General features: G+C 40.2%; 1 protein-coding gene across 1 annotated transcript in view; it reads left to right on the forward strand.

Annotated features, from left to right (window-relative positions):
- The window catches only part of LOC121303615 (regulator of G-protein signaling 3-like), a 188,556-nt gene that overhangs the window by 29,843 nt on the left and 144,524 nt on the right, over positions 1–14,189 (forward strand). Inside the window, exon 8 of the mRNA XM_041234411.1 lies at positions 10,324–10,385. Coding sequence (XP_041090345.1) covers positions 10,324–10,385 — 62 coding nt within the window. The remainder of the gene's footprint in view (positions 1–10,323; positions 10,386–14,189) is intronic.

Consider the following 14,189-nt stretch of genomic DNA (forward strand, 5'->3'; position numbering starts at 1 on the left):
TTTAAGTATACTGGTAAAATTTAAAACCTATAAATAATGTATTTATAGTTGTTCTCTGCAATAATATTGAAAAAAAAACTTCCTTTTAAAAATCCTGTTATACGTATATGAAACTTCGTCAAACACAACCACCAGAAAACAAAACATCCAACAAATTTGAGCCACTTCATAATTTTGATGAGCAAAACCAACATCAAGAGAATGAAAGGAATATCATCCAGGACCCTATTAACAGTGGTGACCAGACAGCAAAAAGAAGGGAGGTTATGATTGTTGGGGACTCCATATTGAGAAACACAGCAAGTTCAGTTCGCAGTTTGGACCCCCTTACTACAACAGTGTGCTGCCTTCCAGGAGCCTCTGTCAAGCACATCACTGAGAACGTGGACAGGCTCCTAGAACGAACAGAAGATGACCCGGTAGTAGTCATCCACATCTGTACAAACAACATTGGAAGAGACAGACCAAAATCACTGCAAAACAAATTCAAAACTTTGGTATTTTCTGGGATATTGCCGGCACCTTGAAAGGACCATATGGACAGCTGGAAATAATTCATCTAAACGCATGGCTGAAGATGTGTGCACACGGGAAGGCTTCACCTATCTTGATCATTGGACCACATTCTACAACAAGGACTATCTGTATAGAAGGGATAGACTGCACTTAAATAAAAAGGGAACCAATCTACTTGGAGAAAAGATCCTTGAGCAGGTTCAGAAGTATTTAAACTAGAAAGGAAGGGGGGACAAATCAAAACAAGGACAACAACTCGGGTAAGACAACCATTAAATGTATTTATCTAAATACTAGAAGTATCAGAAACAAAATTTTAGAACTTGAAGCAACTGCACTAACAAGTAACTATGGTGTGATAGGTGTTACAGAAACTTGGTTGTCTGAGAGTGATGGGGATGAATATAATATTTGTGGGTATACACTGTATAGGAAAGACAGGCAGGACAGAAGAGGAGGAGGGGTAGCGCTATACATAAGAAACAGTCTTGAAGCCCAGGTGTTAAACCTGGACAAAGAAAATAAAACCGAATCAATATGGGTCAGAATAACGGACAAAAATTCAAAGGGCATAATAATAGGAGCATGCTATAGACCGCCAGATTCAGACGGTGAGCAAAATAATCTGTTATACAATGACATTAGAAATGCGTGTAGCAAAGGAGAAGCCATACTAATGGGGGATTTCAACTTCACCCATTTAAAGTGGGAATACCCGGTGGGTAGCACGACGGACGAAATAGAAATGGTGGAGAGAAAAATAGAAATGAACATTGCTAAGGGGGCTAAAACCAATTCCAAAATGTTTTCCAATATTACAACAGCAAGAGAACATTCAAAGAGGAGGTTAAATGTTTAAGAGATACAAATGGCAAAATCGTAGAGGAAGAAAAAAAAATAGCAAATATGTTAAATGATTACTTTTCACAAGTTTTTACAAAGGAGGATACTGACAACATGCCCCACATGTCATCCAGTTCCTATCCAGTTTAAAATAACTTTAGCATAACTGAGGCAGACGTGTTAAAGGGAGTAGGAGCTCTTAAAATAAACAAATCCCCTGGGCCAGTTGAGATCCTCCCAGTAGTACTCAAAGAAATGAAAGAAGTTATTTACAAACCGCTAACCAAGATCATGCAACAGTCTCTTGACACAGGGGTTGTACCGACAGACTGGAAAATTGCAAACATAATACCGATCCACAAAAAGGGAAACAAAACTGAACCAGGTAACTACAGACCAGTAAGCCTGACTTCTATTATATGCAAACTTATGGAAACTATAATAAGATCCAAAATGGAAAATTACCTTTATGGTAACAGGGTCCTGGGAGACAGTCAACATGGTTTTAGGAAAGGGAGATCTTGTCTAACTAACTTGCTTGATTTTTTTGAGGATGCAACATCAATAATGGATAATTGCAAAGCATATGACATGGTTTATTTAGATTTCCAGAAAGCTTTTGATGAAGTCCCACATAAAAGATTAATTCTCAAACCGAACACGGTTGAGATTCAAGGAAACGCATGTACATGGATTAGGGAGTGGTTGACATGTAGAAAACAAAGTACTGATTAGAGGAGAAACCTCAGAATGGAGTGTGGTAACCAATAGGAGGAGTGGCAAACACTGTTGCAGCAGCAAAGGTCATTCAAAATAAGATCTAGACAAGATTCAGAACTGGACAGACACATGGCAAATGACATGCAATAGAGGAAAGTATAAGGTACTGCACGTAGGAAATAAAAATGTGCATTATAAATATCATATGAGAGATACTGAAATTGACGAAGGAATCTATGAAAAAGACCTAGGAGTTTTTGTTGACTCAGAAATGACTTCATCTAGACAATGTGGGGAAGCTATAAAAAAGGCCAACAAGATGCTTGGATACATTGTGAAAAGTGTTGAATTTAAGTCAAGGGAAGTAATGTTAAAACTGTACAATGCATTAGTAAGATCTCATCTTGAATATTGTGTTCAGTTCTGGTCACCTCGCTACAAAAAGTATATTGCTGCTCAAGAAAGAGTGCAAAGAAGAGCGACCAGAATTATTCCAGGTTTAAAAGGCATGTCATATGCAGACAGGCTAAAAGAATTGAATCTGTTCAGTCTTGAACAAAGAAGACTACGTGGCGACCTAATTCAAGCATTCAAAATTCTAAAAAGTATTGACAGTGTCGACCCAAGGGACTTTTTCGACCTGAAAAAAGAAACAAGGACCAGGGGTCACAAATGGAGATTAGACAAAGGGGCATTCAGAACAGAATATAGAAGGCACTTTTTTACACAGAGAATTGTGAGGGTCTGGAATCAACTCCTCAGTAATGTTGTTGAAGCTGCCACCCTGGGATCCTTCAAGAAGCTGCTTGATGAGATTCTGGCATCAATGAACTGCTAACAACCAAATGATCAAGATGGGCCTAATAACCTCCTCTAGTTTGTAAACTTACTTATGTTCTTATGTTCACAGGGATGCAAGGGGTTAAATAAATATCAGTCGCCATCTACAGCGTTCTGTTTGTTAATCTGCTAATACATGCTTTGCAGTAATGGGATGAGCAGTTTGTATTACTAGGTTGAAATAAATGATCTCTTTTTGTAGGAATAAATAAAGTAACATGCTCCTGAAATATCGTTTGATAGTGCTGGTACTTCAAACCGGTATTGCCTGCCTCCAAAACAGTTCATGTGTGTTTTAAGAATTGTGAAAATTATATTTTACTTTCTTTTTTTAATACCCACACCACCTATTAAAGTTAAATAATATTACAAAATGATATGTACAAAGACATATGTTTTTCTACCACATTTTAAAATTACGCCTTGCCCTGTTTCGTTGGGTGTCTTTCTTAATTTGTGCTGCTCATAACCAGATTAACTAAAGGGCAGCTTTGACCTGCGAAAAAGCTGCAGAAGTTTTTGTAGCACCTTTGAGAACAGTTCAAACCACAAATGATTCTAATAGTAAGGGCATTGTTTAGCTCAAGTTATTTAGACTTGAAGTCCCTCTTTGTCTTCCAATACATATGCAAGTCACGCTTCTACTTTGACGTACATCCCTGCATTTGTAATTCTGATAACATGGGGGGCTTTCTTTAACACAAGTATAAGTGTATATGTACAGAGGAGTGTGGCAGAGCAAAGCTCTGCCCTTTTTAAATTGGCAGGGATGGGGTTAACTTCCCCTACATGCCTGGGTTTATTATGTTCAGGTGGCTGGGGTTGATTAGTTGATTAACGATCAATCAGCGCCCAGCCACCTGATATAAAAGGAGGCCTCTGCTTCTCATTTGGAGAGAGGGAGCTGAGGAAGCAGGTTGTTTTTTTTTGGTTGTTTAGAAAGTTTGAATCCAGTGAAGGCATTGCCCAGCCTGGAAACTGTTATTTTTGTAAGTTTTGCTTTTTATCTTTTTTGTGTTTAAATTGCTTTGTTTTGGCCCTTGTGCCCTTTCATTTTGTGTTTATTTATAATAAAAGTATATTTGTTTGAACTGAAGTCTGTCTCTGGGCCTCTATCCACTCGCCAGCCTGCCACATTTGGTGTGAGAAGTGGGATAACGCCACCTAGAGGCTCAGAGCAGTATTTTTTTTTTGTTTTGTGGAATTTTTGGGATAATTTTATTTTTTTTTTTTCAAAAAAAAAAAAAAAAAAAAAAAAAAATGGGAAAGAAGAGCAGACAGAGGCAAAGGCAGGAAAAGCAGCAGCAGCTGAAGAAATGTAAGCTGCTGCAGCCACCGCTGGAGGACCCGGCCAGCCTCTTCCCCTGGTGTTCCTGGTGCGGGAAGGAGGACCATCGTTGGCGGTCCTGCCCAGACGTGCCACCGGCAAACTGGTGTGGCCGTTGTGAGGAGGATGGCCACAACTGGGCAGGATGCCCCTACAACCAGGCCCAGGAAGAGGTGCCGTGTTCACCCCGGGCATCAGGGGCCACCCCACTACCTCCAGCACCACCACCTTCACCACCGTCCCAGGAGATCTGGGACTGGTTGATGCACCCTGAGGCAGACCTCGTCCACGATCTCCCCATAGTTATCAACACGCTGTGGCGTCGAGATGGGGAGAGGTGGGAACAGTGGGAGGAACAACACCACCCGGCCTCCTTCCCAGAGGTTGCCCTCATGGTGGTTAATTACCTGCCGCTAGACATGGGAGATAAGAACATAAGAAAGTTTACAAACGAGAGGAGGCCATTCGGCCCATCTTGCTCGTTTGGTTGTTAGTAGCTTATTGATCCCAAAATCTCATCAAGCAGCTTCTTGAAGGATCCCAGGGTGTCAGCTTCAACAACATTACTGGGGAGTTGATTCCAGACCCTCACAATTCTCTGTGTAAAAAAGTGTCTCCTATTTTCTGTTCTGAATGCCCCTTTTTCTAAACTCCATTTGTGACCCCTGGTCCTTGTTTCTTTTTTCAGGCTGAAAAAGTCCCTTGGGTCGACACTGTCAATACCTTTTAGAATTTTGAATGCTTGAATTAGGTCGCCACGTAGTCTTCTTTGTTCAAGACTGAACAGATTCAATTCTTTTAGCCTGTCTGCATATGACATGCCTTTTAAACCCGGAATAATTCTGGTCGCTCTTCTTTGCACTCTTTCTAGAGCAGCAATATCTTTTTTATAGCGAGGTGACCAGAACTGAACACAATATTCAAGATGAGGTCTTACTAGTGCATTGTACAGTTTTAACATTACTTCCCTTGATTTAAATTCAACACTTTTCACAATATATCCGAGCATCTTGTTAGCCTTTTTTATAGCTTCCCCACATTGCCTAGATGAAGACATTTCTGAGTCAACAAAAACTCCTAGGTCTTTTTCATAGATTCCTTCTCCAATTTCAATATCTCCCATATGATATTTATAATGTACATTTTTATTTCCTGCGTGCAGTACCTTACACTTTTCTCTATTAAATGTCATTTGCCATGCGTCTGCCCAGTTCTGAATCTTGTCTAGATCATTTTGAATGACCTTTGCTGCTGCAACAGTGTTTGCCACTCCTCCTACTTTTGTGTCGTCTGCAAATTTAACAAGTTTGCTTACTATACCAGAATCTAAATCATTAATGTAGATTAGGAATAGCAGAGGACCTAATACTGATCCCTGTGGTACACCGCTGGTTACCACACTCCATTCTGAGGTTTTTCCTCTAATCAGTACTTTCTGTTTTCTACATGTTAACCACTCCCTAATCCATGTACATGTGTTTCCTTGAATCCCAACTGCGTTCAGTTTGAGAATTAATCTTTTGTGCGGGACTTTGTCAAAAGCTTTCTGGAAATCTAAATAAACCATGTCATATGCTTTGCAATTATCCATTATCGATGTTGCATCCTCAAAAAAATCAAGCAAGTTAGTTAGGCACGATCTCCCTTTCCTAAAACCATGTTGACTGTCTCCCAGTACCCTGTTACCATATAGGTAATTTTCCATTTTGGATCTTATTATAGTTTCCATAAGTTTGCATATAATAGAAGTCAGGCTTACTGGTCTGTAGTTACCTGGTTCAGTTTTGTTTCCCTTTTTGTGGATCGGTATTACGTTTGCAATTTTCCAGTCTGTCGGTACCACCCCTGTGTCAAGAGACTGCTGCATGATCTTGGTTAGCGGTTTGTAAATTACTTCTTTCATTTCTTTGAGTACTACTGGGAGGATCTCGTCCGGCCCAGGGGATTTGTTTATTTTAAGAGCTCCTAGTCCCTTTAACACTTCTGCCTCAGTTATGCTAAAGTTATTTAAAACTGGATAGGAACTGGATGACATGTGGGGCATGTTGTCAGTATCTTCCTTTGTAAAAACTTGTGAAAAGTAATCATTTAATATATTTGCTATTTTTTTTTCTTCCTCTACGATTTTGCCATTTGTATCTCTTAAACATTTAATCTCCTCTTTGAATGTTCTCTTGCTGTTGTAATATTGGAAAAACATTTTGGAATTGGTTTTAGCTCCCTTAGCAATGTTCATTTCTATTTCTCTCTTGGCCTTTCTAACTTCCTTTTTGACTTGCGTTTGCAGTTCTGTGTACTCTTTCTGCGTACTTTCTTTTCGGTCCTTTTTTAATGCTCTGTAAAGTGCCTTTTTTCGCTGAATATTTTTTTTAATTGATCTATTAAACCATTTTGGCAATTTAGTTTTACATTTAGATTTGTCTACTTTAGGGATGTAATTGTTTTGCGCCTCTAGTACTACATTTTTGAAGAACAACCATCCTTCTTCTGTGGGTGTTTTCTCTATTTTACTCCAATCTACTTCTGTTAGTCTCTGTTTCATGCCTTCATAGTTTTGCTTTTCTAAAATTGTAAACCTTAACTTTAGTCTTTACTTTTGGGGATTTAAAAAACACTTCAAATGAGACCATGTTATGGTCTGAGTTTGCCAGTGGTTCTCTGACCTCTGTTTTAGTTATTCTATCTTCGTTATTTGAAAAGACTAAATCAAGGCATGCCTCCCCTCTAGTGGGTGCCTTCACAAATTGTGTTAGGAAGCAGTCATTTGTCATTTCCACCATTTCTATTTCATCCTTCGCGCTACCCACCGGGTTTTCCCATTTTATTTGGGGGAAGTTGAAATCCCCCATTAGTATGGCTTCTCCTTTGCTACACACATTTCTAATGTCATTGTATAACAGATTATTGTGCTCACCGTCTGAATCTGGCGGTCTATAGCATGCTCCTATTATTATGCCTTTTGAATTTTTGTCTGTTATTCTGACCCATATTGATTCGGTTTCGGTTTTCTTTGTCCAGGTTTAACACCTGGGCTTCAAGACTGTTTCTTATGTATAGCGCTACCCCTCCTCCTCTTCTGTCCTGCCTGTCTTTCCTATACAGTGTATACCCACAAATATTATATTCGTCCCCATCACTCTCAGATAACCACGTTTCTGTAACACCTATCACATCATAGTTACCTGTTAGTGCAGTAGCTTCAAGTTCTAGAATTTTGTTTCTGATACTTCTAGCATTTAGATAAATACATTTAATGGTTGTCTTACCTGAGTTGTTGTTCTTGTTTTGATGCGGTCTCCCTTCTGTTTTTTTGTTGATTTCTCCCCCCTTCCTTTCTAGTTTAAATGCTTCCGAACCTGCTCGAGGATCTTTTCTCCAAGTAGACTAGTTCCCTTGTTATTTAAATGCAGTCCATCCCGTCTATACAGATAGTCCTCGTTGTAGAATGTGGTCCAATGATCAAGATAGGTGAAGCCTTCCCGTGTGCACCACGTCTTCAGCCATGCGTTTTGATTAATTATTTCCAGCTGTCCATATGGTCCTTTGCAAGGTGCCGGTAGTATACCAGAAAATACCACAGTTTTGGTTTTCTCTTTTAATTTCCTTCCTAGCTCTCTGAATTTATTTTGCAGGGATTTTGGTCTGTCTCTTCCAATGTTGTTTGTACCGATGTGGACGACTACTACCGGGTCGTCTCCTGTTCGTTCTAGGAGCCTGTCCACGTTCTCAGTGATGTGCTTGACCGAGGCTCCCGGAAGGCAGCACACTGTTGTAGTAAGGGGGTCCAAACTGCGAACTGAACTTGCTGTGTTTCTCAATATGGAGTCCCCAACAATCATGACCTCCCTTCTTTTTGCTGTCTGGTCACCACTGTCAATGGGGTCCTGGATGTTGTTCCTTTCATTCTCTTGTTGTTGGTTCTGCTCATCACAATTCTGAAGTGACTCAAATCTGTTGGTTGTTTTGATTTCTGGTGGTTGTGTTTGACGAAGTTTCTTTTTTTCCCTGCTTCTGCCTACCTGAACCCAGCTGTTCTGACCTTCTATCTCCCTGGTGGCTTTCAGTCTGTTAGGGGTGATGCAGACTTCCATGAATTGTGGGTGTGCCAGTTCCTCAAGATCCTGTTGCTGTCTCACTTCCTCCAGCTCCATTTCTAGCATGCTTACTAGTTTATGCAAATCCTGGATCGCGCGGCACTTTACGCACACTTGGTTTAGCTCCGCTGGGTTTTCTCGGATTTCCCACATCAAGCAGGTGTCACAGATTACTGGCTTGAAGACCATGTTGAGGTTTTTTTTTTTTTTTTAAGTTTAGTTTCTTCTGCAACTGTCAACCTGCTTTCAAACTGCTTCGAAACTGCTCTGTACTTTTCCACGCTGTACTTCTCCCACTCGCTGTCGCTTCCACTCGCTGTCGCTGGGAAGACTGCCTCGTTTAACTGCGTTGTTCTGCTGTGCTGTCGGCTCCTCCCCTCGCCCGTGTCTCAAAACGACGCTGAATTTGAATCAGCTGCTCCGAGTTTCAGCTTGTTTGTTATCAGAAAAACACACGCGGCTGTTTGACTTTGAGCTGCTGCTGTGTTTCCCCAATGTCCTCTTTTCTGATTAAAGCAATTCAAGATGCAATTTCTCCTTTCTGCTTCGAAACTGCTCTTTACTTTTCCACGCTGTACTTCTCCCACTCGCTGTCGCTTTGAATCCAGTGAAGGCATTGCCCAGCCTGGAAACTGTTATTTTTGTAAGTTTTGCTTTTTATCTTTTTTGTGTTTAAATTGCTTTGTTTTGGCCCTTGTGCCCTTTCATTTTGTTTTTTATTTATAATAAAAGTATATTTGTTTGAACTGAAGTCTGTCTCTGGGCCTCTATCCACTCGCCAGCCAGCCACAAGGAGATACAGAGGTGCCTGTCTGTCACATACAGAAGGCTGCTCAGACTTCATGTTTACAGCAGCTGCATGTGACTAATGATACTTGGGATTGTTTACAAAGAGGAACACGACTCTGCAAGTTTGTCCAGCCTTTTTTTTTAATTTTTTTTTTTTTTTTTTTTTAAGTGATTAGGAACCAGCTTTTCTTTTCTTTCAACCTGAGTAGCAGTGGACACAAACAAGCGAATAGCAGTGTTTCCCTTCAGGGACCTCAGACTTTCCGCATTTACATAAGATTAACTTTAGCCCAGCAGTTTTAGTGCCTGTGGCTCTTGTTGCCAAGTGTGCTATTGTATTGTTCTTGGAGTAATTCATACCCAGTCCCTTTGACAGATATCCCTCTTAGTGCGCCATCCGAATGCTTACAGTTTATTTCACAGACCAGGGTTAGGTAGTCCAGGATTAGGGCTTATCAGGATCTATGAAATCAACACTTAAACATACAATCTTCCAGTAATAAAAAGAGACAGAGTTCAAGTAAAAACACTGCCATCAGTGTTCTGAACACTGGTAATGATACTGCATGCCAGAAGGGCTCTAAAGAGGAACTAACATCCAAAGCAGTTTTCACAGTTAAAAATAATATATAAAAACATGATGTTTCTCAGGATCTTGCTATGTACTAAATGTATTGGTCAGTGCTCTAAGCTTTTTAAATAGCTTAGGGATTAATACTTTTTTCTTTCAGTGATGCTGTGTTGTAATCTCAGGACAAACAAATGTGTTTTTTTTTTTTTTTTTTTATAGTAGAAAATACAGCTAAAAAAAATAGTTAGGGTAGCTTTCACATTCCAGCTGTATAATGCAGAGGGAAGGCTAGATCCATTGTCCCGTAGTTGAATGATCTCCTTATAGGAATATTTAAAAGAACATTGCACCATCCACTAGTAGTAGTCTCCATGGAAACCCTGCAGAGGCCTGTGGATACTGGACTGATTGAGTTCAGTTTCCTTCTCGCTAGCTCCTTATCTCATGGTTCAATGCAGAGTCTCTAGAGCTGGACTGTTGACACTCCAGCTATACACTATACGTACACTATATATACGTTCTGCTGATGGAATGTTCTTCTTGGGACGCTCAACAGCCTGTCTTGTGTAACATGTTGTGCAGAAGGAGTGTTGCTGTCACTGACTCTCTTGTGTTGCTTGCAGAAGCTCAAAACTATGTGGCACACACAGAGAGGAGAAGCCCTCAGAATATGGACAGCTTAACGGTGAGTTGAATTCTTCCTCAGTTTTGCTTCAAGGGTTTGTTGATTTAACAGCTTTAATGTGGTTTTTTAACCCTAAAACATTATGTGGTGTATTTAGCGCTGTTTCACTTATGTAGTTCTTTCTAATATGGTATGCCGTTTGTGGTTGAGAGATTGTGAGTTGCTTCAGTTTTGCTTCATCTAATGAATGTGTCCTAAGTTTGATTATAAAAGAACATTAGAGGGCTGCTTCTGTGGCACCCTCAGGGTATATAGTAGCAGGAAAAACTATCATTAATACTTTGTGGTTATGATTTACTTTAATATCACTGACTAGAATGTTAACTGCATCTTAAAAACACTTCAGATACCTTGTATTGAATAGACATGTGGCAGACAATTTGTAATAATCATTCCAAATCATTTTCAAATGGTATTATCTGCAAGTGACAATCCTATTGTAGTGAGAGGTACATATGATGGCAGTTAGATTTGGATAGCACGCAGTTTGTTTGTATTTTCTCACTATGATGATTTCTTTTAAAACAAGCAATAAGAGAAGCTGTATGTTGTTAACACAATCTCACAATAACATTTCCCAAGACTAACGTCTGGGGGTGAATTTATGAGACACAAAGATGGGAAACGCAAACACAGGGCTGAAATAGGAAACGCAAACACAGGGCTGAAATAGGAAACGGGTCTGAACAATGTTTCCGATTTATCTGCTCGGCTTGATTCTGTGTCGCTGTATTCCTCAGCCTGGACTTTGGGACTTGGTTTGTTTTCTAGCACAATGTTTAGTTGTGCAAACACACTGAGCAATCATTCCTACCCTTCCTTCCTTTTGAGATTTCTCAATGACGGGGAGTTTAAGTTTGAGAGCAGTGATGCAGTAAGTGCTGTGATTAATGCTGGGTGTGTTCAGGTTCAGGTTCTTCTGTCGGGAATGGGTCAGACTCCTGGATGCACATTGGATTAAATAATGATCGCAATTCCAGTCCTTTTGAAATCATTAACAATCAGTTTTGAAATCATTAACAATCAGTTTTGAAATCATTAACAATCAGTTTTTGGTTTTAACCAAGACTCAAATACAGTGTTTATTTTAAATCTGCATGCATTCTTGTGCACATTTAAACATCAGTTTGGATAGACTGTGATGTGATGTGTATGTGCATTATCAAATTACACAGCAAGTACAACTTAATAAACAAACAAAATAGAACAATATTGAAATAAAAATCTGGACTGTAGTTGAGAACAACTGCATTGTTGAATACTTGAAGGGATCTTCTCTGTTTATTGCACAGTTCAGTTGTACTGCACTTGAATAACTAAACTTAGACCTGAAAAAGTACCTCAATTTCTAGCCTGAAAGCAAGAAATCTTGCCTGCAGAGCTGCAGTTTTCAGTTGAGTATTATTCTCTTTCACACATGTTTTTCACAAACATGCTTATTTGTTCTATTTTTATTTTTTTATTTTTGGGCATGTGCTTAAAGCAAGTCCTTTTATCATCAAAACACTGAAACAAAGTCTGTTGACTTAAGATAGTATTTATTTTTTCTGTAAAGAGAATGTGGGAACATTAGAATAACAATGTTCTTCATGCATCCCAAGTATGCCACAAGAACAAACGGCTGCATCAATAGAGAACAGAGCTGAGAATACTAATGAGAGGAGTTGTAATGTAAAAGGTAGCTTTCCTCCTTGTTGCTCCCAGTGTTCAGGAAGCCCTCTGGCTTATCATGTAGAGGCACACAGCACAACCAGGGGTTGGGGAGGTCAAAGGTTGTTTCCTGCCATTCTTTCTGGTGCTGGGTTCCCATGAGTGGCCATGCCAATTTCACTGTGGTTAATCAGGGCAGCTCAAACAGAGCACTGCAGCTTGTTGTTTGGGGCTCCGTGTTTCTGAATGCAGGAGACTTCTTTTTCATCTGAAAACATGAACCCGTTTTATAGGCTTTGCAAAGTGTGTTCCGAGCGCAGATGCATGCAGGTCTGTGGGGTTTGTTTGCTTTTTTCCTTTCCTTTTTTCATGATGTTGTTGCTTCTTTGTGTGTACTATTATTATGTGGGGAGTTTGGTGTCTGATTTGTGGTGTTCAGGTTTAGTCTGGTTTTCGTGGTTTTCTATACTTTATATGTGTTGTACTGCTAAGGCCAAACGTTTAGCATCACCCTATAGAATTAAATAATTTTGCTTAATAAAGTCGAATAGAACCTGCTGAGTAATGTTACGTTAACATATTAAATTAAATACTGCTTTGTAGTTTTCCATATACTTAACGAAAAACGGACAAGTTAAAAATGTCACATTCAAAATATAACATGAAATACTGTACTATAGACTCTTCAATGTCATTTTGTAGTTTCTTTGATTTACATGGCAAATAAAAGATCAAAATTGTGTTTTATAGCTTTTGTCTCAATCCTAAAATTCTAGGTGATGCAAAACTTGGCCATAGCTGTAGATTATTTAGGTTTATTAAAAGCACTCTGTATATCTGATTTGTCATAGTTTTAGTTGACACAGACAAGATTAATATGTGTATGAATACAGAACACAGAAATAGTATTTCTCTGATTTTATGGCAACTCTGGTTGGTACCTTGAAACATAACTTGTATATCTATATATCTGTTTATCTACACTGAACAAAAATATAAACGCAACATGTAAAATGTTGGTCCCATGTTTCATGAGCTGAAATAAAAGATCCCAGAAATGTTCCATATGCACAAAAAGCTTATTTCTCTCAAATTTTGTGCACAAATTTGTTTACATCCCTGTTAGTGAGCATTTCTCCTTTGCCAAGATCATTCATCTACCTGACAGGTTTAATCAAGAAGCTGATTAAACAGCATGATCATTACACAGGTGCACCTTGTGCTGGGGACAATTAAAGGCCACTCTAAAATGTGCAGTTTTGTCACACAACACAATGCCACAGAGTTTTGAGGGAGCGTGCAATTGGCATGCTGACTGCAGGAATGTCCACCAGAGCTGTTGCCAGAGAATTGAATGTTCATTTCTCTACCATAAGCCGCCTCCAACGTCGTTTTAGAGAATTTGGCAGTACGTCCAACCGGCCACACAACCGCAGCCCACGTGTAACCACGCCAGCCCAGAACCTCCACATCCGGCTTCTTCACCTGCGGGATCGTCTGAGACCAGCCACCCGGACAGCTGATGAAACTGTGGGTTTGCACAACCGAAGAATTTCTGCACAAACTGTCAGAAACCGTCTCAGGGAAGCTCATCTGCGTGCTCGTCGTCCTCACCAGGGTCTTGACCCGACTCCAGTTCGGCGTTGTAACCGACTGCAGTTTCGGCAAATGCTCACCTTCGATGGCCACTGGCACGCTGGAAAAGTGTGCTCTTCACGAATGAATCTCGGTTTTAACTGTACCAGGCAGATGGCAGACAGCATGTATGGCGTCGTGTGGGCGAGCGGTTTGCTGATGTCAACGTTGTGAACAGGGTGCCCCATGGTGGCGGTGGGGTTATGATATGGGCAGGCATAAGCTACGGACAACGAACACAATTGCATTTTATCGATGGCAGTTTGAATGCACAGAGATACAGTGACGAGATCCTGAGGCCCATTGTCGTGCCATTCATCCGCCGCCATCACCTCATGTTTCAGCATGATAATGCACGGCCCCATGTCGCAAGGATCTGTACACAATTCCTGGAAGCTGTAAATGTCCCAGTTCTTCCATGGCCTGCATGCTCGCCAGACATGTCACCCATTGAGCATGTTTGGGATGCTCTGGATCGATTTGTACAACAGCGTGTTCCCACCAATATCCAGCAACTTC

The sequence above is a fragment of the Polyodon spathula genome, chromosome 34 (assembly GCF_017654505.1).
Source record: "Polyodon spathula isolate WHYD16114869_AA chromosome 34, ASM1765450v1, whole genome shotgun sequence".
NCBI lineage: Eukaryota > Metazoa > Chordata > Actinopteri > Acipenseriformes > Polyodontidae > Polyodon > Polyodon spathula.